Source organism: Nicotiana tabacum, chromosome 16 (genome assembly GCF_000715075.1).
Source record: "Nicotiana tabacum cultivar K326 chromosome 16, ASM71507v2, whole genome shotgun sequence".
NCBI lineage: Eukaryota > Viridiplantae > Streptophyta > Magnoliopsida > Solanales > Solanaceae > Nicotiana > Nicotiana tabacum.
Genome location: NC_134095.1, coordinates 147,595,514 through 147,622,084, shown reverse-complemented (window position 1 = coordinate 147,622,084; position 26,571 = coordinate 147,595,514). Strand labels below are relative to the sequence as shown.

The 26,571-nt window shown below is 35.5% G+C and overlaps 1 protein-coding gene and 1 long non-coding RNA gene across 3 annotated transcripts; both read right to left on the bottom strand.

The window, feature by feature from the left end:
• Positions 1 to 1,354: 1,354 nt before the first annotated feature.
• Positions 1,355 to 4,524, bottom strand: LOC107760220 (uncharacterized). Of its 2 annotated transcripts, none has more exons than XR_001642356.2 (4): positions 4,266 to 4,524; positions 3,571 to 3,743; positions 1,725 to 1,799; positions 1,355 to 1,493 (listed from the first exon to the last, which is right to left on the bottom strand). It is a non-coding gene; the product is annotated as an uncharacterized LOC107760220 (long non-coding RNA). The 2 variants fall into 2 exon arrangements; XR_012699850.1 differs by having other exon boundaries at positions 1,730 to 1,799.
• Positions 4,525 to 19,165: 14,641 nt separating this feature from the next.
• On the bottom strand, positions 19,166 to 21,518 carry LOC107810722 (uncharacterized). The gene is made up of 3 exons (XM_016635532.2): positions 21,157 to 21,518; positions 20,295 to 20,416; positions 19,166 to 19,482 (listed from the first exon to the last, which is right to left on the bottom strand). The coding sequence occupies exons 1-3, from the start codon at positions 21,422 to 21,424 to the stop codon at positions 19,318 to 19,320; spliced, it is 555 nt and encodes a 184-aa protein (XP_016491018.1). The 5' UTR covers positions 21,425 to 21,518; the 3' UTR covers positions 19,166 to 19,317.
• Positions 21,519 to 26,571: the final 5,053 nt, after the last annotated feature.

Sequence of the window (26,571 nt, the reverse complement as noted above, 5' to 3'; positions counted from 1 at the left end):
TATTCTATTATGTATAACCAAAATTAGACTTTTCAAAACTGTCCCAATCATGTCGGTTTCTCTTCGGTATCGGTACGGTTTGGTTAATTTTCTGTATTTTTTTTATATCATGTAAAATTCACCAGTAGAAGTAGAATGCAATAACATACGTTCTTTTATAAGACTTAACAAAAGATGGCAAGAGTATAGATCCATCAACTATTCTACAACAGCGTAAAAGAAATCAAACAAAGGCAAAGAAAATATAAATCACACGAGTTGAAAGATATACCAAGCTGGGACTCAAGAATAGAGTTTATAGAAGATTAAATATTCAAAAAGATAAATCCAAATTATATGAAAAGAAACATATTTAGTACATTGTAGTTTGCTACTCATAATCGCTAGAATACTTTGTGTCTTGCTAATAAAGATACTTGAAATAACTTAGTTTAAGTAAAAATAGCATAATAGGTTTTAGGAATTAGTATTTTGAGTTTAATTACTTGTTGGGTTGTAATAGTTTTCATAATTTCAAGGCCCAAAGAAAATTTAATGCATTATTACTTTTAAACTTACTAAATAAATATATTTTCTACATGTAAAATTTATTCGGTACGGTTCGGTATTTTTTCGATTTATTTTTATAAAAATAAAAAACCTACCCTAATTATCGGTGCGGTTATAGATTTATATAAAAACATACGGTTTCTTAAAAAGAAACCTAAAACTTAATTCGGTGTGGTACGATTCGGTCGGTTTTCAAATATCCATTGACACCCCTGCTCTACAGCATATGCTTGTTCTGTCCAGCCAGTTTTATATTTGTTTGAGCTGTACATATTCTCTTTTGGTAATAAATACAAATTGTTTATTACAAAATTTATTGAAGGCAAAAGAAATATTAGAGCATGGGTAAATAAGCGACTCTGCCTAACCTAAACACCTGGTTTCCCTACAGGCTGTAGCTATCAATCAATTATGAAAACAGCATCTTGATTTTATTCTTAATCCCATAAACTAAATGCTACATAGATAACGAACAAATAGTTAAATCTTTATGAATTAAAACTACAGTTTAATGGTTACAATTCATCCCTACATCAATTAAATATTTAGATTAATAGTAAGCCTCCTGCCCTTTTTATGGGCCAATCCCACCTTAAAACAAATTAAAAAGAAAAGAAAGTAAAAATTGCACGGGTCGACCAAACCTATACTCATTTTTTAAAAAAGTTTTAACTTGTACCCACTTTTTAAATAACTTCTTGTGCGTAATTGTGTGCGCAAGATAGTAGTACCACAAAGCTAACTATTGGCATAATGTGTTTAATATTAACATAAAGTACATCATACATATAGATGTATATGCGGAACAAAGTTGTACAGGTACATTCTTAAGCTTGCTAGAAAGTCCAAAACAGTCAAATTGTTCATGTTCATGTTGGCGAGATTGGATAAAATCTTGAGTTTAGGAGTTGCAACTGGTAACCCATGCTTCATCTTGCTATTCACTGAAAGACATGGAAAAGCATGCATTAGAAATAAAACATAGTATACGAAGGTAAATCCATGATGATCTACAATAAAAGCAGTGGCAAAGACAAAATATTAACAACAGGAAATATTGGTGAGGCGTAAAAGGGATTCTTGAGAAAATTGTGGCAATGCTGGAAACAGAATCCCATGGTAGCAAAAATTTCAACATAATGTAAGATCAGTGGGAACATGAGTCAAAAATGGACCTTACTGCTCATATAAAGTAATTCTTCACCATGGTCATTCTTCCATGAAAGAACCTGTTTTCCATGCAGGCTAACCTGGAGATAACAATATACGTAAGTGGCACATAAGCAAATGGGGAAATGTCATCCGATTCTAAAGTTATATCCAAAATTTAGTATCCAAAAGAAGACCAATATTTTATTGTCTCCATTGCAGAGTTTAAACAAAATATCTGAAGAAGATTATTCAACAATGAATATGAAAGTAATGCACCATTTCTATATGTAATAAGAAAGCTATCAATTGTAAGTTAGAAATCCTTATAACCCCTTTTAAAAGGGTAAGGAGAGAACAATTACACATTATATACAACACCAGGAGGAAAATAAGATGTCACCTATGTTTTCTAAGTGAACAAAGATAATTCTCAAGTGTTGTGCATATGCCCGTCAATCGAGACCTTTTGTGAGGTTCTTAAACATAATATATGAGACGACAAAGATTGTAGGATTCTTAAGAGATATAGGTCTCTTTCTTGAACACACAGGCTATGGAGAAAATGAACTAATCTCAAATGACATGCCAAAGCAATCAGTTTCTATCTATTTTTCCCACCAAAACTCATTTGTGCTTTACCCGAGCTTATTAATAGGAAGAATGTTTACAAACAATAAAATCCATACAAACTCCAACTACCAACATGAAAATTAAAATTTTATGTAGTGCCTCCTTCTTGAGAAACACTTTCGTGGCGCCCAACTTGAGTCAACCACTTCCCAACAAGTATTAAAAAATTAAAGATATTTAGGAGACTTGGAAGGAAGAGCTAATTCCCTGAATAACTATAGATTACTCGTCACTGCTCACCTACCATCAGACGGACCAATTATCTTTTGCTATGGCAATCTTCTTTATTTTGTTTTTAATTATTTTGGTTCCTAGAGATTTTTACTAAAAGTTAGAATTCGATTGTTTTACATTCTCATCATCTTTTAGCCAAAGAGGGACATCATGTAGAGTAGGAATTTCCTCCGCAAAAAATGAGAAACTTTGAGAATGTACTATTTTACTTCATAAACAAAAATAATACTCAGAAAGAGGCAAGAAAGATGAAATGAAAATCTACCAATAGATAAACTTAGAAACAAAAAGATAAAAACTAAACCAGTAACAAACATATGAGGAGGAAAACATTGGATTTATGAGTTACTTCTTCCTTCATCTACCATTCTTCCAACTTGTAAAAAACAGAAATGCCTATTACAAATAAGAATGGTAAATCACCTTACCTTTACCTATTTATTTGTCTAGTTTCATTCTTTGTGTGTATTCGTTGAATCAAAGATTTTATTTTCTTGCATGTAGATAATGGCAACAAATAGACAATGAAAGACCAACACCTGAGACGATGAAGAATGGATCTTATCTATCTTATTCTCTATCATAAAAGTATTGTTCTCAGGTTAATGCAGATTTATGCCATGTATGAGCCAAACAATAGTCAACAATTTTTTCTCATCTACTACTTCAAGTCATATCTCTTAAAATCTTTACCCATGATTAATCAGCTCACATATTCTTGAGAGTCTATGCAAAAGAATGTTGTCAAATAAATCATATAGGATTTATCACACTCCATACTGCCTAGAAGAGTAATCAATGATTACATTTAGATAAACTCGCAATCAGTTCAAAACCAATAATTTCTGAAGTCCACATTACCACCAAAATGTGAAACAAGCAAAAAAGTATTATTCCTTCCTTTTATTTCCTCCGTAGTCACCGCATGATGTCACACTTCTTACAATTTATCTTTTTCTCGGAGAGCACCAGCAGGGTTAAATCACAAGCAAGAGATTAAATTACCTTATCAGCTTTTCTATCCGGTTTCCCAACGTTTTCACTGTAAGTGCTTCCAACTTTCTGCGTTCCGTCACAACTTTCAGATCTTCAAGGCAAAAGAGCAAATAGGACACAGACTGGTCATCATCTAAAGGTGTATTTGCCACACATCGACCAATATCTACCAGTTCATTTATCTGTGACATAAAAAATTATAACATCAAAATGTCAAAATTCAGAACTCCTGAAAATATGGAAGCAGGTTAGTTAAAGAAGTCGATACCAAATATACTACACTAACACGAGCAACTAGGGGTGTAAAAACCGAACTGGAAAACCGCACCAAACCGAAAAACCAAACCAAATCGATTAAAAAACCCGACTAGGTTTGGTATTGAGTAAAATAACTGTCACGACCCAATCCCCGAATCTGGTCGTGATGGCGCCTCTCGTGAAGACAAGGTCAGCCAGACCAAAACGGAACACCTCTTTTAAACAGTTAATCATCATAAACGGTAATAACATATAATATAATACTCATAAATTGCAGAATTTAACAATTATAACCGCAAGAACCATCCCGACACATGCCCAAACCGGGGTGTCACAAGTCACGAGCATCTACTAGGGTATAAATACAGCTGAAAGCCTGGAGTGTACAAATACAGACTAATTAAATAAGGAGAGAGAAAAGCATTGTTGCGAACGTCGGCAGCTACCTTGCTAAACTCTGATGACTCTGCCTCCGATCAGCCAAAACATACCTGAAACTGCACACAAGGTGCAGGGAGTAATGTGAGTACTCCGACTCAGTGAGTAATAATTATAAATAATGGCTGAAAGTATGAAAACACGTAAAGGCACAAAGCAATTCCATATATCAAGTAGTAAAATCACTTAAAGCAGTAAATCAATGAAGAAATCAAATGATATTCCTTTTAAAACAAGTAAAACCGGTAGTTTAACAGGTAAATAACAAGTAGAAATCCGCCCCTCGGGCACAGTATCAATCGCTCAGCATAGTATCAGCCCCTCAGACTCACTCTCAATACAGTATCAGCCCCTCGGGCTCAGTATCAATCACTCAGAACAGTATCAGCCCCTCGGGCTCACTCTGTCCAAAAATCATCACAAGCCCCTTGGGCTTAGTAAAACAGTAGTAATCAGCCCAAAACATGATGTAGAAATATCATTTAAGTTTCAAATCTGAGTAAAAGTGGCTGAGTTTGTAAAAAAAAAGTAGATATCAATAGGACTGAGTTCAAATAATAAGTCAAGCAGTGAGGAAACAGTGATAAAAATCCCCGAAGGGTTCAAATAGTTGGCACGAAGCCCAAATATGGCAATCAGCCCAAATCATGATGATAACAAATGAATTTCAGTCAAATATTCGGTAAAATCATCAATCGGGATGGACCAAGTCACAATCCCCAGTAGTGAAAGACCCTCACGCTCATCATCCAGCGCGTATCTTGCCTCAATATAGCACCACGACGTGCAATCCGGGGTTTCAAATCCTCAGGACATCATTTACAACCATTACTCACCTCGAACTGGCTAATTCTCTAGCTCGCGACGCCTTTGCCCTTCGAATTAGCCTCCACGCGTCGAATCTATCCAAAATCAGAACAAATACACCACAATATGCCAAGGGAACAAAGCCCAAGCGAAAACATTCGAAAAATAGCAAAAATCCCGAAATTAGCAAATCTCGAGCCCCAAGCCCACGTCTCGGAATCGATTAAAATTTACATTTTCAGAATCCTCATACCCTCACGAGTCTAACCATACCAAAATTATTCAATTCCGATACCATTTGGTCCTTCAAATCATCATTTTACATTTTTGAAAGGTTTCACAATTTTCTTCCCAAATCACGAATTAAATGATGAATTCAGTGATAGATTCATGTATGCTAGCGAAATTTGAGTTAAAATCACTTACCCCGATGAATTCCTTGAAAAACCTTCAAAAAATCGCCAAAATCCGAGCTCTCTAGGTCAAAATATTAAATAAACCCAAAACCTCGTATTTATAGGGTACCCCTCAGGTTTCAGCCTCCGCGGGCTGCACCAAATCGACCGCGGTCCGCGCAAGCCAGTGCGGTCCGCGCAAACACAACCGCGGCCGCACAGGCCTTCCTCTACAGTGACAGGTTTTAGTATTTTGGCCATAACCTTTGCTACAGATGTCCAAATTGTGATAGCTTTACCTTTCTGTATACTAGACACGAAGGGCTACAACTTTCGTTTTTAAATCATCTTAAAATTCCTTGTGGATCAAAAGATATGAGCTTTCGAAGCTGGACCGACGATCTGCAGATCTTCATAACCGTAGCCGCGGTCACTTTTACGCGCCCAGCACTAAGCCAGCGCGCCCAACGCTAATTCTACCGTGGCCAGCGCTAACAATTCTGCCCCCATCTATTTTCTAAGTTCCGAAATGTCCGTACTCGCTCAAAACTCACCCGAAACACACCCGGAGCCATCAGACCTCAACCCAAACATACCAACACCTTCCATAACATCATTAACACCTAGTCGAGTTTTCGAATCACTCCGAACAACATCAAAACACAAAATCAACTTCAGATTCAAGCCTAAGAACTCCAAGAACTCTTAAATTATGCTTTTGATCAAAAAATCTATCAAATCTCGTCCGAATGACCTGAAATTTTGCACGCGCATCCCAAATGACACAACGAAACTACTGGAACTCTCGGAATTCCATTCCGACCCCTATATCAAAATCTCACCTATCGACCGGAAAGTGTCGAAATCTCAATTTCGCTAATCCAAGCCTAAACCTTCCACGGACTTCTAAAATGCATTTTGATCACGCTCCTAAGTCCCAAATCACCTAACGGAGCTAACCAAATCATAAAAATTCTCATCCGAGAAAAAATACACATAAGTCAAATTTTGGTCAAACCTTTCAAATTTTAAGCTTTCAACTAAGACTGTTCTTCCAAATTCATTCTGATTAACTTGAAACCCAACACCAACGATTTACATAAGTCATAATACACCACACGGGACAAGTCATGCCCGAGAACTGGCGGGCGAAATGCAAAAGCTCAAAGCGGTCGGTCGGGTCGTTACAATAACCCGAACCAAACCGACATATAAATATATAAATTGTATTTATATTTTTAAGACTTTATAGTGATTTTTCTTTAGAAAATGTAGAAATATTTGGGATCCTCTCATGTATTAAGCTTGAAAGTGTAAATTAACAAAAAATTATTGTTAGACGACTAAGAAAATAACTATCATGTGTTACTAGAAAAATTCTCCCATTAGAATATTTTAATAGATCATATATTTGTCAATTTTTTCCATATTTACTAAAATATATTCACTTATCAAAGCTTTATCTATAAATTTAACAAAGTAAGATTGAAATAATATTCTTGTAACAAAAAAACCTGAAAACCCAAAAAACCCGACAAAACCGAACCAATCCAAACCGATATAGTTGGTTTGGTTTGGTTTTGATAAAAACCGAACCAACCCGGTCCATGTACACCCCTCCGAGCAACTATAGGATATAAGATATATATTACTGAATTTTTACAGTGAGACAGGAAAATATCATTATAAACTCTTTTTCAATCAATATGTTGCAAGAAACACAAGGTTCTCAAACTTCAAATGGAGTAACTCCAAAGAATAAGACAGAAAATACGGTTCAAATCAGAAATGAAAATGCTAAGCATATTTCCACTTTAATAACAATTAAGCAATTACATATAATAAACCAATTCTTATCCTTTACAAATTCTGCAGTTTTAGGATCCCTATCTACTGCTGTAGAATGATCCATTTCAAGAACAGAAATTGGATAACATTATCCTCTCAAAAAGTATTGCTCAAACTTGCAGCACAACAGTTATTATTAAAGAGATGCAAGTGACGAATAAGGTCAAGAGGTAATTTTGATTACCTTTGTTTCATGCCTATGGTTAGTGGAACATAGTGGTTACTGGAATGTTTGTGTACAGGACAAAAAGTGAAAAGCAAGCTGCAGTGCAAAATTTATTTTCCTGCAAAACAACTGTTGATAAATATGAATTTTTTAAATAAATTTACATGTAATGGAGCCAATTAGAATTTTTACAGAACTACCACATGTACATATGTTGCTAAATTTCTAAGTTTTCGTAGGTAGGTCAGTGTTGTGAAGAGCGTCAAGTAAGGAAAAGCGAGAAGCTCCTTTTTGCTTAAAGCGAGAAAAAATGGCAGTAAGAACTAAGAAGAACTGGAGGACTAAAACGGAAAAATTGGCAGTAAGTAAGAAAAAAATTGGGCAGCATTTCGCTGCGAGTTTAAGGACCAAAACGAAAATAAAAAGAAGAAGAAGAACTGAAGGGGAAAAAATTGGCAGCATTTCGTGGCTATTTTAGGATAGAAGAAGAAGAAGAAGATGAAATCACATACCTGGCCTTGAACTCGATGAGCTTGAACTTTGCTCTGCTCCTCAATGATGTTTGGAAAAAGATACATTTTTTTTAATGTTGCACAAGATGTACACAAAACTTCTAGACCCGGCAACTCCGAAGGACGGGGCAGTCACTAAAAATACTGAAACAATCGCTACTGTCGCTTCTCGCTACAATCGTACTTCTCGCTTTTTGGAAGAAGCGCACGCTTCAACTAACGTGCTACGCTTCTTGATTTAAGCGCTGAAGTGAGCGCTTTTCACAACACTGGTAGGTTATTTCTATTTTGTGGATAAACGCATAGGAGTTGACATGACATCAGAGTATACAAACTATCTCTGATGTGGTTTTCTATTTAGTTACCTTTGTTCCATGAAAGCCAAAACTGATCGCAAAAAGGAGCTGATTAACCTGCAAATATTTTCGGGGAAAAAAAAGAAGATGAAAATGAAAATGGTTGTTGTTAAAGGATAGGTTTAGTATATAATTCAAACAATGAATGAGGAAGAGAAATTTTTGAGTGACCTTCATTTCATTTTCACTGGAGTCGTTTGCTCCAGTTTTTGTTTTAGCTTGAACAATTCACCTCGTTCAGTTGCTAGCTCTATTTCTCCATCAGAGGAAGACAAATCTTCTTTCTTTCTCTTGCTGCCTTCACCTATATCCGTTGTGGTTGGTGCAGGGAGAGAATGAATGATATTTTCTTTTTCAACGCATGATACAATATACAATTTTCCAGATGTTGCTCCTGAATTGCGTGCGAATGCTTTTTTCACTTGAATTTTGAACAGTTTTTGACTAAGCCTGCTTTGCACATCTTGCATTTGCAAGGACTCATTCTGAAAAAAGGAAATATATTAAGTTATTTTGCAAGTTCAATAGTAAAGTGATCGTGTGTGAATTGTTTACTTAGAATACATACATTAACTGAAGCTCGCTCATAAACTTCTTCTGCAGTAAGACATAATATTTTCTCTCCTTCTTTACCCATAACCATTCCAAATATTGAGCCAGAGGTATCTTGAAGATTCACATCAAATCGATACCTGTATTATATGTGTGAAAGTCAATAAGAGTTTAGGGCAGAGTCTGATTATGCTTTGGATGTATCTATAAAATTAGATAAGAAAGTACCCGGGAGTCAACATATTTTGTTGATTGCAGTTCATGTTGAATTTGGCAAAGTCCCACATTGTGGGTTAGCCATTTGGTTGGGAAATTTTTCCTATAAAAGAAGGCCTAATGTTTAGTATTTAGACACACGTCTCATTTGCCTTCTCATCTGTTTAAGACATTTGTATCTTCTCTCTTTAGTATTATTTCACTTGTATTTTTGGAGTGAAATAAAATATTGGTTGTGTCCGAGGAGTAGGCAAAATTAGCCGAACCTCGTAAATTCTGGTGTTCCCTTTATTGTTGCTTTATTGTCTTATTTATTATTTGGTGGCTGTCATAATTTTTGGTATAGTAGTTGTGACTTATTCACACTATATACATTTGGCTTCCGCAACAATTGGTATCAGAGCCAGCAGAGGAGGAAACAAATGAAGATTATCCTCTGGAAGGAGAGCCAGTAGAGGAGATTCCAACTCAGGAACCTCAACAACAACTTGAATCAATAGCAACCAGCAGGCCAAAAAGAACAATAACGAAACATGTTCGTCTCATAGAGACGGTTGCTTGTGCAACCTCAATTGTAGCTGATGATGTTCCTACTACTTATAAAGACGCTGTCCAAAGTTCAGAAGAAGATAAGTGGAGGATTGCCATGAATGATGAAATACAGTCCCTTCATCAGAATCATACATGGAGATTGGCCAATCTCCCGAAGGGAAAGAAAGCAATTGGGTGCAAATGGGTATTTGCAAAGAAAGAAGGATTTCCTAACCAAGTAGATGTTCGCTACAAAGCAAGATTGGTGGCCAAAGGATATGCTCAAAAGGAGGGAATTGATTACAATGAAGTGTTTTCTCCAGTTGTAAAATATTCCTCCATTAGAATTATGTTGGCTTTGGTAGCACAATTGGATTTGGAACTAGTTCAGATGGATGTAAAAACTGCGTTTTTACATGGAAACTTGGAGGAGGAAATCTACATGACTCAGCCAGAAGGATTCAAAGTTGCTGGAAAAGAAAATATTGTGTGCAAACTTGAAAAATCATTGTACGGATTGAAACAATCTTCTAGACAATGGTACAAGCGATTTGACGAGTTTATGTTGCGGCAAGGGTACAAGAGAAGCAAATACGATCATTGTGTGTATTTGCGCAAGCTTAAAGATGGTTCCTTTGTATATCTTCTCCTATATGTTGATGATATGTTGATAGCTTCCAAGAATTCGGAAGAAATTGATAAGTTGAAGATTCAACTGAAGAAGGAGTTCGAGATGAAGGATCTAGGTGAGGCAAAGAAAATTCTTGGCATGGAGATAATAAGAGATAGACGTTCAAAGAAACTCTGTTTATCTTAAAAGGAATATTTGAAGAGAGTACTTCAATGTTTTGGCATAGATGACAAGACTAAGCCAGTTAGTACTCCACTTGCTCCCCATTTTAAGCTGAGTACTACTATGTCGCCAAAGGATGAAGTTGAACGAGAGTATATGTCAAAGGTACCATACGCAAATGCTATTGGTAGCTTGATATATGCAATGGTCTGTACGAGACCTGACATTTCACAAGCTATTGGAGTTATTAGCAGATATATGCATAATCCAGGAAAGGAGCATTGGCAAGCTGTGAAATGGATTCTACGGTATATTCATAATACTGTAGATGTCAGGTTAGTTTTTGAGCAGGAAGATAATCAGTTTGTAATTGGATATTGTGACTCAGATTTTGCGGGTGATCTGGACAAACGAAGATCAACTACTGGTTAGGTGTTTACTTTTGCAAAGGCACCAGTTAGTTGGAAGTCTACTTTGCAGTCAATAGTTGCTTTGTCTACAACAGAGGCAGAGTATATGGCTATTACAGAGGTTGTGAAGGAGGCAATTTGTCTTCAAGGATTGCTAAAGGAGCTTGGTGTTGAACAAAAAGGTATCACAATTTTTTGTGATAGTCAAAGTGCTATTCAATTAGCGAAGAACCAAGTTTATCATGCAAGGACGAAGCACATTGATGTTCGGTATCATTTTTTACGAGAAATCATAGAAGAATGTGGAGTCACGATGAAGAAAATTCATACTACAGAGAATCCTGCTGATATGCTGACAAAAGTGGTGACTGCGGTCAAGTTTCAACATTGTTTGGATTTGATCAACATTGTTGAACACTGAAGATTGAAGATGAAGACACAACCAAAATTTGTTATTGAGAGAAGATTGAAGATGTGGAATTTTGCCAAGGTGGAGATTTGTTGAATTTGGCAAAGTCCCACATCGGTGGGTTAGCCATTTGGTTGGGAAATTTTCCCTATAAAAGAAGGCCTAATGTTTAGGATTTAGACACACCTCTCATTTGCCTTCTCATCTGTTTAAGGCATTTGTATCTTCTCTCTTTAGTATTATTTCACTTGTATTTTTGGAGTGAAATATAATATTGGTTGTGTCCGAGGAGTAGGCAAAATTATCCGAACCTCGTAAATTCTGGTGTTCCCTTTATTGTTGCTTTATTGTCTTATTTATTATTTGGTGGCTGTCATAATTTTTGGTATAGTAGTTGTGACTTATTCACACTATATACATTTGGCTTCCGACACATCGGATAACAGCCCTCTTACATCATATGGCATTGGTTCAATACGATTAAGGAACCATGATGGAATGATCAGAACATTAACAGATGTTCGATTTGTACCGGATTTGAAGAAGAATCTCATCTCTGTAGGATCCCTAGAATCAAAAGGGTTCAAAATCATTGCATAAAATGGAGTGATGAGAGTATGCTCCGGTGCACTAGTGATAATGAAGGCTAATCGGAAGAATAATAATATGTACCGCTATCATGGCAGTACAGTTATTGGGACAACGACAGTGACATCCAGTGACGACAAAGAGGCAGAAGCAACCAATCTATGGCACATGCGCTTGGGACATGCTGGAGAAAAATCCTTGAAAACTCTATCAGATCAAGGATTGTTAAAAGGAGTCAAGGCTTGCAACTTGGAGTTTTGTGAGCATTGTGTTAAAGGGAAACAGACAAGGGTTAAATTTGGTACAGCGATCCATAATACTAAAGGCATTTTGGATTATGTACACTCTGATGTTTGGGGTCCTTCCAAAATACCTTCATTGGGTGGGAAGCACTATTTTGTAACCTTTGTTGATGATTTTTCCCGAAGAGTATGAGTGTATACAATGAAGAGCAAAGATGAAGTGTTGGAAATTTTTCAAATGGAAGATGATGGTGGAGAATCAAACAGGCAAGAGGATCAAGTGTATTCGCACAGACAATGGAGGTGAATACAAAAATTATCATTTCAATAAGGTTTGTGAAAATGATGGCATCGTCCGACACTTCACTGTTAGACATACACCACAACAGAATGGAATGGCAGAACGTATGAACCGGACCTTGCTGGAGAAGGTACGGTGTATGTTATTCAATGCTGGCTTGGGCAAAGAATTTTGGGCTGAGGCAGTTACATATGCATGCCACCTCATTAATCGCTTACCATCTGCTGCTATTGATGGCAAGACACCATTTGAAAAATGGTATGGAAAGCCTGTTGTAGCTTATGACTCTTTGCACGTGTTTGGCTCAACTGCATATTATCATGTGACAGAGTCGAAATTGGATCCAAGGGCAAAGAAGGCTATTTTTATGGGAATTACTTCTAGAGTCAAAGGATATCGCTTATGGTGTCCTATGACAAAGAAAGTAATATTCAGCAGGGATGTTACCTTTGATGAATCTGCTATGGTAAATAAGGTAACAGAAGATACCAAACAAAATAAAGGTGCTTCTAAGCAGGTGGAGTTTGAGGGAAAATTTATTTTTCCTACACAAGAAGCAGAGGAGGAAACAAATGAAGATTATCCTCTGGAAGGAGAGCCAGTAGAGGAGATTCCAACTCAGGAACCTCAACAACAACTTGAATCAATAGCAACCAGCAGGCCAAAAAGAACAATAACGAAACCTGTTCATCTCATAGAGACGGTTGCTTGTGCAACCTCAATTGTAGCTGATGATGTTCCTACTACTTATAAAGATGCTGTCCAAAGTTCAGAAGAAGATAAGTGGAGGATTGCCATGAATGATGAAATACAGTCCCTTCATCAGAATCATACATGGAGATTGGCCAATCTCCCGAAGGGAAAGAAAGCAATTGGGTGCAAATGGGTATTTGCAAAGAAAGAAGGATTTCCTAACCAAGTAGATGTTCGCTACAAAGCAAGATTGGTGGCCAAAGAATATGCTCAAAAGGAGGGAATTGATTACAATGAAGTGTTTTCTCCAGTTGTAAAATATTCCTCCATTAGAATTATGTTGGCTTTGGTAGCACAATTGGATTTGGAACTAGTTCAGATGGATGTAAAAACTGTGTTTTTACATGGAAACTTGGAGGAGGAAATCTACATGACTCAGCCAGAAGGATTCAAAGTTGCTGGAAAAGAAAATATGGTGTGCAAACTTGAAAAATCATTGTACGGATTGGAACAATCTTCTAGACAATTGTATAAGCGATTTGACGAGTTTATGTTGTGGCAAGGGTACAAGAGAAGCAAATACGATCATTATGTGTATTTGCGCAAGCTTAAAGATGGTTCCTTTGTATATCTTCTCCTATATGTTGATGATATGTTGATAGCTTCCAAGAATTCGGAAGAAATTGATAAGTTGAAGATTCAACTGAAGAAGGAGTTCGAGATGAAGGATCTAGGTGAGGCAAAGAAAATTCTTGGCATGGAAATAATAAGAGATAGACGTTCAAAGAAACTCTGTTTATCTTAAAAGGAATATTTGAAGAGAGTACTTCAACGTTTTGGCATAGATGACAAGACTAAGCCAGTTAGTACTCCACTTGCTCCCCATTTTAAGCTGAGTACTACTATGTCGCCAAAGGATGAAGTTGAACGAGAGTATATGTCAAAAGTACCATACGCAAATGTTGTTGGTAGCTTGATGTATGCAATGGTCTGTACGAGACCTGACATTTCACAAGCTATTGGAGTTATTAGCAGATATATGCATAATCCAGGAAAGGAGCATTGGCAAGCTGTGAAGTGGATTCTACAGTATATTCATAATACTGTAGATGTCGGGTTAGTTTTTGAGCAGGAAGATAATCAGTCTGTAATTGGATATTGTGACTCAGATTTTGCGGGTGATCTGGACAAACGAAGATCAACTACTGGTTATGTGTTTACTTTTGCAAAGGCACCAGTTAGTTGGAAGTCTACTTTGCAATCAACAGTTGTTTTGTCTACAACAGAGGCAGAGTATATGGCTATTACAGAGGCTGTGAAAGAGGCAATTTGGCTTCAAGGATTGCTAAAGGAGCTTGGTGTTGAACAAAAAGGTATCACAATTTTTTGTGATAGTCAAAGTGTTATTCAATTAGCGAAGAACCAAGTTTATCATGCAAGGACGAAGCACATTGATGTTCGGTATCATTTTGTACGAGAAATCATAGAAGAAGGTGGAGTCACGATGAAGAAAATTCATACTACAGAGAATCGTGCTGATATGCTGACAAAAGTGGTGACTGCGGTCAAGTTTCAACATTGTTTGGATTTGATCAACATTGTTGAACACTGAAGATTAAAGATGAAGACACAACCAAAATTTGTTATTGAGAGAAGATTGAAGATGTGAAATTTTGCCAAGGTGGAGATTTGTTGAATTTGGCAAAGTCCCACATCGGTGGGTTAGCCATTTGGTTGGGAAATTTTCCCTATAAAAGAAGGCCTAATGTTTAGGATTTAGACACACCTCTCGTTTGCCTTCTCATCTGTTTAAGGCATTTGTATCTTCTCTCTTTAGTATTATTTCACTTGTATTTTTGGAGTGAAATAAAATATTGGTTGTGTCCTAGGAGTAGGCAAAATTAGCCGAACCTCGTAAATTCTGGTGTTCCCTTTATTGTTGCTTTATTGTCTTATTTATTATTTGGTGGCTGTCATAATTTTTGGTATAGTAGTTGTGACTTATTCACACTATATACATTTGGCTTCCGCAACACATACAATGAATTTCTCTTCTGATTGGATTCCTCACTTCTTGTCCACAGTTTGGACATATTAAAACGTAAAAACACTCGAGGTCACTTGGAAGTGATATTTTTGCCTCAATGAAAAAGGTGTGTCCTTATGTTACCAAAGTGAGTAATTTTTGTAAGGACAAATACTTATATCATTGTATAAAATATGTGAATAGAAATTATACTGACGTCCTGCTGTGATTGAACATTTGCAATTGGCACTATTTCTTCATCCACTGGAACAGAAATAAGAGATCCGAATGTGGATGTGCTCCTCACAATGAAAGAAGCAAGCATGTCTTTGTTTTCTACGATCCTGTCCCAAAAGTAAAAATGACAAACCTTAGAATGTTAATAATAAGAAAGAAACATGAACAATTAATGTGATGCCATTTACGTAGTTGCAGACATTGTTGTTTGTTGATAAGGTGGATTAATCTGTATGGTTGTGTTAAACCTTGTTGTCAATGATGTGCCTGCATAAATTACATTAAGAAATTACAAAATCACATTGGTTCTTTGTATAAGATGAAATATTGCTGATTTTAGTTTACCATTGTATTTCGACACCCCAATACGTCTTGCAAGAATGATGGGATACTCTTGGAATTGCCCAAGGAGTTTCTTTCCCTCATCTTCAATAATACCTTCTTCCCATATTGTGAATGTGAAAGTTTGCTTCCTGTGTAAATTGAAGGGACAAATATTTATATTACTTTTTTATATAATTAGATAATAAGTATAAAGAAGTGTCTGAAAAGCTTATGACTTGGCTAATAGACCTACCGAGTATCAATGAAGATGAGTTCCTGCAATCTTTTCTGCAGACTTGCAACATATCTTGGCGGAAAGCACTTGACAACAATTGCAAGCACATCTATTGACAAAAGGATTTATTAAAGTTAATAAGTAAATGTATAAAATAATAAATTCACAAGTTCTATTAAATTACTTGTTCATTGATTAAAGAATAAAATTTTCATACTGTGTTCTACGTTCTTAGTTGGATTCTTGATAGATCGAGAGGCTTGATCCTTAATGTCTCTAAAGGACGTCACAGCAAGTTTAGTGGGTGGCGGCAATGACAAATTTTCCAGTATCTCGCCTTCTGTAAATTGGATATGAATTCTGACCTTTAGATGTTTCGTTGGCATAATCTCTGGGATATTTAAATTTACTTTGTCTCATTTTTTTCATGCATGGACTTGTAGGATTTAAACTTCCACAAGGACCATGCATCATATGCTTAACAACCAAAGAATATAAATAACTATTTGTATTACCATCTGGTAGTTCGGCACAAACAACTTTATCATAAGCCTCAAGTGTCAATAATTTATACCCGTCAGCAAGTATAATGAGGAAATGAGCGTGAGGAAGACCTCGTTTTTGGAATTCTATGGTATACATAAAAGCAGCGACTTTTCCAAATATACTCTTTTTAACTATATCTGACTTAAGCTCTTCTACCTTTGCTTTAAATATGCGACTCACTAAATCTGGTCTGTTTTGTACTTCATCAGTTGGTAGTAAGAAATCTTCTATCTCTAGCCATGAAGGATTACATGTCATCGTTAGAAAGATATCAGGTTTTCCAAAATGTTGTACTAACGCAATGGCATCCATATATCGACGTCGCATATCTCTTGGACCTCTAGTAAAGCTAACAGGAAGGAATGTTTTTCTACCAATATTTGAAGCTTCTCTTTCGCCTAGTCTTAGAAGATCAGTATGTCCTTCTAATACCTCAATATCCGAAATAATTTTTGATTGAATAGGAAAAAGTCTAATCTCTGTGTTTCGAGTTTTATATATTCATCTACAAAATATTGTTGGAATAATCTTCCAGAATGTAAAGTTCCATTTTCTTCATCATCTCTAATTTGAAGTTTGTAGCAGTAATATTCTTGACAGGAAACAATATTTTTTTCTTCCTTTCTTTTTTCAAGATTTCTTGTTCTATGTTAAGTAGTCCATCAATTGAACACATATTAGTTACACTTGGAAGTTGCTCATGTTTGCAGGAAGCACGAGGCGTAGGAGAGCTAGTTTTTTGTTGAACCTTTTGGATGTCGCAATGCCATCCGTTTTCACCGTAGGGAAACAACAAAGGATATTGTAATGGGTCGTAGCAGCCATAGCAATAGTGAACCAGTTGGTTACTGTTACTATGGGTGTAGATACGAATATGGGATGTAGATAAAGAACATTCCAATTCTTCGTCAACCCATATTGTTGCGACTTCTGATACACTAGGTAAATTATATGTTCGTTGGTCCAAGGTAGAATCACACTTCAGTGCGATGTAAAAGTTAGATAAATCTGGAATGTCTGTCAAAGATTTCAGAAAGATGGAGTATGAATTAATTTTTAGAATGTTCATCAATTTTGCAATAACCGACCTATCAAGTTTTTCGGAAAAAGCCATCTTGTTAACTATATCCTCATCATTGTCATAAAAATAAAACTGCAAATTTTTGGCTTTGTTATCTCTGGGGGTGAGGTCATTTATAAAATGGTACATTTGTCCTTGAACTCTAAATGTATAGACACCTTGAGTTCTTTTTGCTAATTCCTTATCGTACTTTACTCCAAGGGAAGTAAATGTGAACATGTTGTATGTTCTAATATAAATACGGAAATGATTGGATTGATCGTTCACGCCAAAGTAAAGGCTTTTTAACTCAGAAGGTAGGCGTTGTGAAACTAATTTTACTGAACCATTACTATAGCAGAAGCTAGGAGTTTCATATTGAAATCTTCTAGCTCCGCAGAATTTACAATTTGGAACCCATTTTAGAATGGAAGGACAACTGGGTAGCTGGTTGATATTCCAGCACCCTACCTGTGTTGAGGTGCGTCCTGCAACATCATAAGTAGTTAAATTTTTATTATATGTTCCTGATGCCAACGTGTAATATACAGGCAGCACCTCAAAATATGTTAACTATCTGAAGATAACCTAAAATGCCGGAAGTTAATCGAATATTACAGTTCAATTCAACCAACCATTTCGGGAAGAAGAAGGTATGTCTCGGATGAAGGTAGCAGCTTGTCCTGGAATCATCCTTTGAGATTCGGAAGAAGAATGACTTTGATCAGAAGGTTTGGCGGAAGAAATTTCAGAAAGACGGCGTTTTCTCGCAGCATATTCAGTCCGACGTCGGCTTTGTTTTCTCGCAGCTAATTCCTTGTCCTCAAATCTTGCAGACTGGAAACTAATCACCATGATGAAATCTGTTCGGCTTTGTTTCCTATTGTTCATGTGTGAGACAAGAGCAAATAAGAAAAACTTCGCCAGTTACAAAATCAAAAACTTCAGTTCTAGAGCTGAAGTTTGCTAGTTACAAAAACAAAAACTTGCTACTTCAGTCCCGTCTACTAGAATGCTGAAGTTTTGCGTGATTGCCTTTGCTACTTGAAGTTACACGAAAAAGTGGGTACGCTTGCAATTTTTTTTGCAAAGCGGGCACAAGTTAAAACGTGACCCAAAAAGTGGGTATAGATGCAAATGCCCCGAAAAGAAAAGAAGATTAATTTAACCATCTTGGTAGAAATAAAGTATAAACATGAGTAGCAAATTAACACTTGTTTAGTTATCACAGTAAAAATTAGTCGATAAAATGTAGGGCAAAGTGACATTTTGTGCCAGTTGAGTGCCAGTAGGTATAGTAGAGTCAAATTTTAAGCAGGAGATATATAGATAAGAAACGAGGTAGATAATGAACGAGGATTGGAAACATGAATGAGAAAAATATCATGCACCATTTCGAAAAGTTTTCCTTTTTGTTTCTGGATGGTTTAAACAACTTAGCTTTACTCTAAATCTAGTCTATTTGAAATTACAAAATACATCAGCCACACAATCTCTCTAGGTAAAATTTTTTATCGATATCACATGTTCAGAATATAGATTTCTCATTTCTCTACGTCTAATCTTCCTCTCAAAATTATTCAAGATGCCTAGGCAAACATACGGGTATACTTTGGAGATAGGACACACGTTCTGCTTAAACAAGACTAAGGCAAGATAACAAAACAAAGACAGGTAGATTTAACCTCAAGAAAACTGACAGCAGTAAAAATTGTGTGAAGGAAATTGTGCCTATTAAATAAGGGATTAACTATTTTTCACTCTCAAAAACAAGAGAGAAAAATCAACAGATCGAAACTCTGCTCAATAACCATCAAGCCATTGCTACCTTCTTCTCTTCCTCGAGCTTCTTCAGTTCTGCCAGTCTTTCCGCCCATGCTCTATCCCTTGCAACTGCAGCCATTTTACGCTCTACTCTCTTATTCATTTTTTTCCGATGGGCCTCCTGCAATTGAGCTTTGCGCTTCTTCTTCTCAGCCTGTCCATGAAAATAAAACCAAATTTATAGTAAAGGACTAATTAACGAAACTAGGATCTCAGGAAGCAAACAAAAACGTATTAATTCAAGGAATGCACAGAGAATTTGCAGAAGTCCTTGAAAGACACTTCCTTTGTTTCTGAATAGTCATTCATACCATGCAAAATAACAATCTAGCTTTTATGAATGGGCGATCAACTTGTAGCAGGAGAGCCTTTTGATGCAATAAGCTAAGCACTTTCTTATTTTACTGTCCTAATAACTAGCTCCGCAGCAGGATAAGTTGGATTCGATTATCTGGGACAGGAGTTTATTCAAGTAAAAATGCTTTAAATGGGCATACCCCTAACATTTCATGGTGCAGGCCAGAGTGACTTAAGAGACATGCTCAGACATAGAGACGTGAAAGTACCAACATGTGCTGCGTCAAAATGGCAAACACAACATGGATCATCTGTTCAATGTTTTTTGAAATGGGGATCATCTGTTCAATGTTGTGTGTGCAGTAGACACAATATCATATCAATATATTAACCATCAGCAAAATAGCATATGAACGGCGTTTTGCACATTAAGTTCAATGCTAATATCCAGTTTCTGAAAGAGTGCTGCGGCCCTGAAATGTTTAATACTATTAAATGTGCAGCAAAACCTTACAATAATCCAATTATCTACTTATCAAGAAAAGAACACACTTTTTTGTATTCTAATGAAAAGGTAAAGAGAGAAGAACGAAGAACGCACTCTTCTCAAGAACCAAAGAGGATTCATCTCAGAAAAGACAAATGAAAACAAAAGCTGTAGCAACATACCAAAATAAACGCCTTTCGCTGCCCAATTCTCTTCTTCTCATTCCTTCGCTTGACACTTCCTTCATTGGGATTGTTTGGACTTATAGGTTCGCCAGGCACATATTTGACCCACGCATATGGACCTAAATTCCAAAAGAAAAACAAAGCTTCTAAGTTCGTTTCATTCTTTCTAGTCCAAAAGTTGATTAAAATCCTAAACATACAAAGTGTGTTTGCTACAATAGGAAATGTGTTTACGGAAAAAGTTTTCCTTTTTCAAGTATGTGGTTAGCTTGAACCGTTGATAAATATTTTCTGCAACGGAATATAATTTCCACCAAAAGAAGGGAAGTAACTTCCATAACTATGACGAAACGCGTGCCTTGACTATTCCATCAGGTACCTACCACCTCCCACCGGCACAAGTACCAGTTAATTCTGCCTACCAATGGGCCATTTTACTTTACAATCCCAAATCTTACTCTATATCAACCAACATTTAGACATTGTTGTGAACCTTTAATACTCAAATATATCATCAAACCACCATCCGCATGTCCTATCCTCCACCTTGTACGATTAAAATCCCAACCAAACACTAGAAAATGATTTCCCAAGCTAAAACATTTTCTATGGAAGAAACTTTCTATGGGGTAAATACTTTTATTAATACACATTCTCACCTTAATTTATGATTTAACTTTTTAACATTTCTTCTATGGAGTAAAAGATTTTCGTTTATGCTAAAAGCAAACAAAAACATCATAATTTGCGGAATGAAATGCCCAGCTACGAAAATGGCATAAAATCTTAAACCCTAAGATTCAAAATCAAACTAAAAAGAGTAGTAATTAATTACAACAGGAAAATGAAAATTATTAACCTGGCGGTTTCAAGCTAGCTCTTTTCCGTCGAGACTTGAGACTGGGTCTTCGCTTTGGGAAGCGAGTGTCAGTTAAGCTGTGGAAAGCACTGGACGGTGGAATCCATGGAAGTTTAGGGCGGAGATTGTTGAATAAATGACGGAGCTCCGGCGCCGGAGAGATGGTGGTCGCCGTACAGTTGAACGAAGGAAAAGCGGATGATGCTCGGGTCGATAAGAGTGCTCTCGAAACGGGTCGGATGATGGATCTTAGGGCTCCGAAACCCATGATTGTAGCTTGATTGATGACGGCGTTTCAGAGTAGTCTGAGAAGTAAGGAGAAGAAAAATGTAATGACGTAACGACGTCGTATGAAGAGTAATGGTATTGAGCTGCTACAAATTATAAGAATTGGAAATAGTTTATTTTGACAATTGAATTCCCGTGCAGTTGAATTTTATGAATCAAGAGTTTAAATTAAAATTCAAACCAATTTCGTACTAACTTTTTTTTATTAATTTTGATTCTTAATTTTAAACTATTATTTACATCTCATTTCATTTCTAATTTTCTATAATAAAGTAGGCTTGCATTAGAATGTAACTACAATCTAATTGCATAAAATAAAGAAGTATAAAATTGCAACGCTATTAGTAAATACTTATATTATTAATTATCAAATTAACATTTATTTGTAAATTAATTCACCTAATAATTATGCTTGATTGATATAATTTATTTTTTAGATCGATATAATACATATAAACCGAATTAATTGAGCAGAGTCTAGCATAAGTTAAAGTTTATCAAAATACCAAGCCGAACTAAGTTTAATTTTACCCTCCGTTAACTGAATTGAGTCCAGACTTTAATGGCTACGTTTTAACGGAGAATGAAGTTAAACAGGAACAAATTGCTTAAGTAATATTTCGAGTTAAAATTATATAATTAAACGGACATGAATAACCACATAATTTAACAGATAATAAAATTACACCATTTCACAGCTCCATAGTAAATTTAACCCTCTACCTTTAACCTTATACATTATACACAATATTGATAATATTGTTATGAAATATAACTCAAAGTAGCAATATGGAACAAGAAAATAAAAGTAATTTAGTAAAACATGAACAAGAAATGGAGACAGAAAGAAGGAAGAGATTTTCTTCTTTAATTGTGTGTATTTTTCTATCTATTACAAAGCCTTTATATAGGCATGAAAAGAAAATATGTTATGGAATATGTCATTGAACATAGAAAATATGTTAGTGAATATGTCACTAAACATTTGACATGAAGATCATGGAGGAAGAGTAGACATTCACCATAATATGATATTTATCATAACACTCCCCCTTGGATGTCCATAAATAATGTGCCTCGTTAAAACCTTATTAGGAAAAAACCCTATGGGAAAAAAAATTCTAATGAAGGAAAAAGAGTACACATATTTAGAAATACACCTTTTGGTTGCCTCGTTAAAAATCTTGCAAGGAAAACCCGATGGGACAAAATCTTGTAAGGGAAAAAGAGTACACCGCGTATTAACTCCCCCTGATGAGAAGCATCAGTTCACATCCTTCAGCCTTCGCATCCCAATCTTGTACACCAGTTTCTTGAAGGTTGACGCCAGTAGAGATCTGGTGAACAAATCAACCATATTATCACTTGATCGAATCTGTTGCACATTGATATCACCATTCTTTTGAAGATTATGTGTGAAAAATAACTTTGGTGAAATGTGCTTTGTCTTATCTCCTTTTATGAATCATCCCTTCAATTGGGCTATGCATGCTGCATTATCTTCATACAAAATTATGGGTAGTTTTTCACACTTCAAACCACATTTGTCTCAGATAAGATATATTATAGACCTCAACCAGATACATTCTCGACTTGCTTCATGAATAGAAATTACCTCAGCATGATTAGAAGAAGTAGCCACGATTGATTGCTTAGTCGATCGCCAAGATATGACAGTGCCTCCACATGTAAACACATAGCATGTTTGAGATCAAGCCTTGTGTGTGTCAGATAAATACTCTACATCGGCATAACCAACAAGGTTAGGATTGCAATCATTGCCATAAAATAAGCCCACATTGATAGTCCCTTTTAGATAACACAATATGTGTTTGATTTTACTCCAATGTCTCCTTGTAGGAGCAGAGCTATAGTTTGTTAAGACACTAACTGAAAATGTTATGTCACGCCTTTTAGTGTTAGCAAGATACATTAGTGCATCAATTGCACTAAGATATGGTACTTCAAGACCAACAAGTTCTTCATTATTTTCATGAGGTCGGAATGGATCTTTATTTATATCGAGTGATCTCACAACCATGGGGGTACTAAATGGATGTGCTTTATCCATATAAAATCGCTTTAAAATCTTTTCAATGTATGCTGATTGATTGATAAAATTTTCATCTTTCATATACTCAATTTGTAGACCAAGACAAAATTTTGTCTTTCCAAGATCTTTCATTTCAAATTCTTTTTTTAAACAGTTTACTGCTTTAGGAAGCTCCCTGAGAGTTGTAATGATATTTGAATCAACAACATACACAAAGATTATAACAAATTCAAATCCAGATCTTTTTATAAAGATACAAGGACAAATTTAATCATTCTTGTACCCTTCTTTCAATAGGTACTCACACAAGCGATTATACCACATGCGCCTTGATTGTTTCAATCCGTATAAGGATTTTTGAAGTTTTATTTAATGAATTTCTTGGAAACATTAATATGCTTCAGAACAATTTTAATCCTTCAATGATTTCCATTATACGCATATCAAGTTTTCATGTATTGCCAGGTTAAAACCTGAAATAATTATATCCACCATAAGAGAACATCTCTCCATATAATCAATGTGAGGATATTTACTAATTTTCTTGTGTCACAAGTCGTCTTTATGTCTATCGACATGAACTTTTTGCACAAGAACACATTTATACTTCCATTGGCTTTATACTTTCAAGTGTTGGGACTATCCGCCCAACTTTACATTTTTTCAAGTGAAGTCAATTTTCATTGCGTATTTTTCATTTGACCATTCATTTATCTGTCCAAATTTCATGATAGATTTGAGCTCAAGATCCTCATCAATATTAATAATATTGAGCGCTACTTATGTTAACAATATCGTCGATGATCATTTTATATCAGTTCAATTATTACACAATAAAGACATAACTTATTGAGATATCTTTATCTCATTATTTTCAGGTACCTGAGCCTCTCACAAGAGGTCTTACGAAGTATTATATCGTGGTGCTCTTCTAGAGCACTTGCCTCCTTATTATGATCATTTTGAACATTTGCCCTTCTCTTTCTTCAAGGAGTTTTATCTTTGGAACCGATTAGTCTGTTACGCTTCATGTGTGCCATAGACTCTGTCCCTCATGGACTTTATTCTGTTTGGAGCATTAACAACTGAAATATGACATTTAGCTTTAGGTCAGCAAATGCGTCTGGCAATAATTTATAAATTAATTATCACTTGAACTTCAAGTTCATATTATCACTTGAACTTCAAGTTCATATTATCACTGGCAATGTATTCATAATAATTCATTTCACGTATCACTTTCTCAGCTATCCATTTTCTCCCCCTAATGTTGGGATCACCAACACATTTCCTAAACTTCTTTGGGAACCCATCTTTGTGCATTGTGGTGGCATAATTAAATCATATAGCACATTCATATTTCTATATAGAAATTATTTGGTTCCTGACCCTGAACCGATTGTGATAGGGAGAAATTTTCATAACTTGGCTAGATGCGTACAAGTGCTGGTGTATATTAAATAATACATCTCATACCAAATTTTATTTTTGGGAGTTTTGTTCTCATAACCAATGATTTAGCTATAATTGGAGGCATACAATTTTTGCTAAACCAACTTGGATTTAAACCAGTATTATCAAGATAAATCATCATAATTTATATTCTGGAACTGTGCTCTAATAATTTGAGCAAGCAATCTTGCAAAAGTCAAATTGCAAGTTGATAACAAATGCACATGTGACCATAGAATAGATGCATCTATTAAAATCATATAATAGTAAACGGTCCACATGGCAGGTGACTGGGCCCATATATTTATCACCTTTTATTCGTTCCAGAAATCAAGGGATTCAATCCCAACCTTAACTGGTATATCATGAGAATAAGCAGCACAAGAGAATTCTTGAAGAATCTTCTATTCTTCAATATATGTCAATGTAATTCTTAATTAATTTTTTGCATCATAATTGAACCGGAATGGTCAACTGGTCATGCCAACTAATATTTATTTTAGTAAACCTCTAGTTTACTTGTGTCATATAATTCCAGCATCATGCTTATATTTGTGTAGTACAAATTAAAAAAAATCGGGTAATCTTTCATATTTACCTGGTATGATTATAGAAATATGAAGATATTCAATCTTCCTTTCATTTATAGTCTCAATGTGCCAATCACTTTGACTTATACATTTGAAATTAGAAAAGTTTCTTTTGAGACTTTACAATATCAATGGCATGAATAATTTTATTCATCCGGATAGTAACAAATTAGTTTTTTCGGAGCTCTTAACAACTTTTGTACTACAAGATCTTTTATCATACCATTCATATGGTAAATGTCTCCTTTACTGAGAAAATTATATCATAATAAATTGTCATGGTCAAAATTATTATAAGCAAAATCATTTCTTGCTTTAATTTTTCCTTTAATAATTTTTTATAAGGCATGTCAAAATATTTTGGCGTATCACATGTACGAGACCAATGACATATTCATGTAACCACACAATAATATTTATTCTCTTTATTTCACTCAAACCTCCCTTAAAGGTGAGTTGTGTGCTATTCATCCAATCATGCCTTGCATGTCTTTATTCATTACTTTTATCACATATTACCACATTCACCTTTAGGAATGAGTCAGCATTCTCAATGCTTATCACAAGTCACATTCTCTTCAAGGAATGGATCATAATGAGCGATGTGCTTCATACCAATTTGATGGTAAACATTGCCTTCATATTTTGAAGGACTATTTTGAGAACCCTTATTGTTCTCCTTTTATAATCATTGTGATGATTATTATTATTTGGAATGCTCAGTTCATTGTTCAACTACTTGTCTTCATTTAGACTTATTATGCACTGCTACCACATTCACTTCAAGAATAGAGCTAATCAAGTGGGACAATCTTCATGCCTTTTCATGAAAAATATATTATTTTTCTTTAGTCATCATTATATCATCAATATGGTACATTGAGACTCAAACCCAATGTCTTACCAATAGAAAGGCATGTTAGGCCATAATAAATTGGGACTCAAACCCAACTCTTATCATTATGGAGCATCAGGACTTGATCCTGATGTCTTACTCTCAATCAATGGCATAATAGGCTAAACAATATTGAG